The 4805-nt window shown below is 38.5% G+C and overlaps 1 protein-coding gene across 1 annotated transcript in view; it reads left to right on the top strand.

Moving 5' to 3' along the window:
• The window catches only part of Paip2b (poly(A) binding protein interacting protein 2B), a 30678-nt gene that overhangs the window by 15208 nt on the left and 10665 nt on the right, over positions 1-4805 (top strand). Inside the window, exon 3 of the mRNA XM_013022557.1 lies at positions 2175-2323. Coding sequence (XP_012878011.1) covers positions 2186-2323 — 138 coding nt within the window. The 5' untranslated portion in view covers positions 2175-2185. The remainder of the gene's footprint in view (positions 1-2174; positions 2324-4805) is intronic.

Here is a 4805-nt window from a genome sequence, read left to right as displayed (position 1 = left end):
TTTTTTCTTTTTGCTTATGTGGTGCTGGGGAATCGAACCCAGGGCCTCAGGCATGCAAGGCAAGCGCTCTACCACTGAGCCACCTTCCCAGCCCCTGTCATGCTGTCTTTGATCTCAGAACTTTGCACAGTAGGCAAACTCTGAGCCACTGAGTTACAAATCCAGCTCTGTGTTCACCTTTAAAAGCTACAGACAGACAGACAGATATAAAGAGCTATAAAAATAAATAAATAAATAAGGCTAGAGGGGATTAAGGCAACATAATAATTTTTTTCTCAGGCCTGGCTTGAACTCAAGGGCTGAGTACTATCCTTGGGCTTTTTCAGCTCAGTGCTAGTGCTCTACCACTTGAGCCATAGCTCTGCTTCTGGCTTCTGCCTGGGCTAGCTTTGTACCCCTATCCTTACATTATATTCAAGCTGGGCATATATTTTAGTTATATTTTAATTTATAGCTCATTTTATAATTGTTTAAAAACTGGGACAAATGCAATAAAACTTCTTATAAACAGTAAGGAAAAGGAACACACACACACACACACACACATACATAAAAGTATACACCTCAGTAGAAAAAATGGCCAAAAAATATGAAAATATTGAGCCTCACCAAAAATCAGAAAACTGATAACAGAACAATCCAGGTTTTTCTCTTAGGAGACTAGGAATGGCTTAAAAAATAACATGAATTTGGGAAAACTGGCCCTTACACACTACCAATGGGAATTTAAATTCTTGTAGGAGTGTGGCAACAAGTAAACCTAATCCTCAGTGTTCTATCCAGCAGTTTTTTTTTCTAGGAGATTTTCTAAGGAAATTTAAAAAGATAAACAGAAGCTGTTCAGCCAAACTATCATATAGAAACATCAGTCATACCTACAAAGAACAGTATTGCTATATTATCATAGAAACGAGGGGAAGAAAAAAAACTAGAGGTCTGCCTCAAGTGGTAGAGTACCAGCCTAGTAAGTGCAAGTTCAAATTCTAGTACTACCAAAATTAGAGAAAGGGGGATGGGAGAAAGAGAGGAAGGACAAGAAAAAACAAATGGTACAATATCATAGAACCTGTTGTTATTGAGAATGGGTACCTTGGCAATGTTTGTGTATGTATGTATCGACAAGTACATAGCTGTGCCTGGAGGTTATATGCATCACATTGTTAGTTGCTCTTAACTCCATATAATTGAACAGTGAATTTTTTCTCCTTGTTATTAATATAGCGAACAGGAACTATTTTGAAATTTACATATTAAAGAACTATAAGGCTTCAGAATCCGAATAAAGAGCAGGTTCTTAACGATGTTTATTTTATTTTATTTTTTTGCCAGTCAGGGGACTTGAACTCAGGGCCTGACTGTTGTCCTTGACCTCATTTATTCTGCACAGGACTAGTGCTCTACCACTTAGAGCTACAGGACCATGCTGGTTTTCTGGTGGTTAATTGGAGGTAAGGGTCTCATAGATTTTCCTCCCTAAGCTGGCTTTGAACTTCAATCCTCATATCTCAGCCTCCTGAATAACTAAGCTTACAGGCAGGAGCCAGCAGCAACTGGCTTCTTACAGTGTTTTCTAAAAATACATTTTTGCTGGACTCTAATAGTCCATGACTTATCCTAAATACTCAGGAGGCTGAGATTCAGAGGATTGTGGTTTGAGGCCAGTCAAGGCAGAAAAGTTTGTGAGACTCCATCTCCAAAATAACCAGAAAAAAGCAGAGGTGAAGGCATCATGCAAGTAGTAGAGCACCAGCAAGGAAACTAAGCAAGCATAAGGCCTTGAGTTCAAATCATAGTACCCAAAAAAAAGCATTTTCTCTATTAAAAATTAAAGACTAAGGATGTAGCTCAAGTGGTAGAGTGCATGCTCTGAGTTCAAACCTCAGTACCACTCTCAAAAAAACAAAAGTTAAGGATTAGATTAGATTAGATTCTAGGATCTTTAGGAATTTGTCATTGGAAAACTCCTACCTCTAACCCTAGCTTATAGTACTTGTCTAGAAGAACTAGGCCTAAACATTTTTTCTCTCTTTAATTCTTGAAGAACAACTATGTTTCTGTTTATTAAGTTAAAAAATCTGGCTTACAGCTAAAGAAACTCTTGAAAGAATATAGATGTTCTAGACTTACATTTCTTTGATTTTTATATTCATTTTCCCCCTTCTGTTCCTGTTCAGATTCTTCCATAATGAATGGATCCAGTGTGGCAAGTACATCACCCAGTGTAAAATCCAAAGAAGACCAAGGGTTAAATGGGCATGAGGAGAAGGAAAACCCATTTGCAGAGTACATGTGGATGGAGAATGAAGAGGATTTCAATAGGCAGGTAAAGAAAGAAGTGAAAGATTAATGATAGTGTTTCCTATAAACTGCAGTAATCACATGGCAATCACACTAGTATTGATAGGCCGGGACCCTTAAGTGGCAAAGGTTTATAGGCAGAGCTGACAGACTCAGAGGCCTATATCTCCAAATTCCTGCAAACTAGAGCTTACTGCCCTGGGTTCCAACTACCAGGGGCTCAGCATTCACCAGATAATGAAATGATTAGTTCTGAGTAGCAGCAAATGATAACAGCAGTCAGCTTTTTTCATGTTAATCAGTTCGCCCCACTCTAGCTATGAGAAAAATCACTAACAAAGTACCACTTGGGAAAACACTTTCATTGGGCTCAAAATTGCAATACTAGAAAGTAGCACAGGAGACTGTCTCTGGGCTGACTAGAAAAGCGAGCTAAACAACTTGGTTATGTAGGCAAGAGGAGGGGAGATGTGGCACACAAATGGAGGATTGTAGTTTTACCAATCACAGAATAGCTTCCAGTTCTACCAAACACAGGTCTTACATAAAGACCCATCAAAAATCCTGTATTACACCAATTGCTAGCTTCTTGCCAAATTACTGAGGAAGTGCTCCCTCTCCCTTCTTAAATGAGATGCAGGGTCATCCAAATTTCACCCAAGCATGTGTTGCCTGGGATGCTGCCTTCAAAAGCCGGTACAGGTTTTCTAGAATGCTTGTAACTAGGACAAGGCCTCCTGGCAAGGTATAATGGCTTCAGTTACAGTGATCCTTGAAGCTAGCATGTTCTCAGAGTAATCATACAGTGTCCAGACAGTAAGAACTAACATAACGGTAGTCTGTCCTGTTACCAAATATGGGCTACTTAATGACATTTCCCTGCCAAGCATAAAGGAAGGGTCTGTCCACTACCATTTTTTTTTAATCTACTGCCATTTTCAAAGGCTTTAACTGCAGGTCAGCCAAGCCTGAGGTTTCACTCATTCACAGGAACAAATTATTATAGAGTGCATACAATAAAGACTTAAAGTACAACATAAACAGGTCTCAATACATGTAGCTCAACAGCTGCACTATTTTACTGTTTGTTACAAAATAAATAATAAATGGGTACTATTGGCAGTAAAATAACTTAAAAATATTTGGAGGCCTCATCTGGAATGATCAAGAAGCATCTTCAGGTGGCATGAGACCAGAATGATCATATATACTTATAATTTTATATTCATTTTAAAAAGGCCACTGCCAACCAATGGCTCAAGCCTGTAATCCTAGCTACTCAGGAGACTAAGTTCTGAGGATCGTGGTTCAAAGCCAGCCAAGCAGGAAAGTCCATGAGACTCTTATCTCCATTTAACCACCAGAAAACCGGAAGTGACTTTGTAGCTCAAGTGGTAAAGCACTCACCTTGAGCTGAAGAGCACAGGAACAACGCCCAGGTCCAGAGTTCAAGCCCCACCAACAACCAAAAAAAAAAAAAAAAGTAAGATTAATCAATTGATCTAGAAGTCTTGATAATGTCTAGCTTTGTAGCCATCTCCACACTGTGACAATGCCCCCTTATGTGTAATTTGTATTACATAGTAACTCCTGCAGAAAAGTGCCTCATTCTGGCTATATTTGTTTATTGAGCTTCTTTAGAGGACTGTAAACTACTGGAGGAGATTGCTATATTTTAAATCCAACAAGACTCTCCCTGACCCAGAGAACCATTATAGCTGAGTTCCTTTATCCTGCCCTGACATGTGTTAATCCTAGGAACTACTGTGGTTCTCTCTACAAAGATCAATGTGAAATTAATTGCATGCATTGTGGACACAGAATGGTAGAGAAATCCTTTTTTTAAACTTTGGGGGTTGTATTGATTTTTATTTGCTTATAGGAAATATGAAAGTCTGAAGTCATCTTTAAAAATAATATAACTGGTTAACAGTGGCTCTTGCCTGTAATCCTTGGCTCATGCCTGTAATCCTAGCCACTAAGGTTGTTGAGATCTGAAGATCAAAGTTTAAAGCCAATCTGAGCAGACAAATCTGAAAAACTTTTATCTCCAATTAACCAGAAAAAAAGGCCAGAAATAGAAGTGTGGCTTAAGTGTTAGAGTGCCAGTCTGGAACAAAAAAGCTAAGCAGAAGCATGAGGCGCCGAGTTGGAGATCCATTAGTGGCATAAAACAACAAAACAAATGTGGACATAATAGATATTTAAGAACTCTGAGTGAAGGTATATTTTCCATTTGAGAGTAGTTGTTTGGCTTTTTTTACCTACCTGTTTTATTTTGTCTTTATCTAGCTCTAACTGAAAAATAGGTTGTTGAAAGTATAAATCATTTCTCCTGGCCTTGGAAGGCCTCACTGATATGCTTTTAATCCCACTGATTAGGATTGGAACTCTTTTTTTTTTTAATTTAATTTAATTTTATTTGTGAACATACTGTACAGAGGGGTTACAATTACATGGGCAGGATAATGCGTACATTTCTTACCAAGCATTGCAGCCTCCTCCTT

The sequence above is a fragment of the Dipodomys ordii genome, unplaced genomic scaffold (assembly GCF_000151885.1).
Source record: "Dipodomys ordii isolate 6190 unplaced genomic scaffold, Dord_2.0 Scaffold63, whole genome shotgun sequence".
NCBI classification, from domain to species: Eukaryota; Metazoa; Chordata; class Mammalia; order Rodentia; family Heteromyidae; genus Dipodomys; species Dipodomys ordii.
Note: the sequence above shows the minus strand (reverse complement) of the source record. Positions and strands in the feature narration are given on the sequence as shown.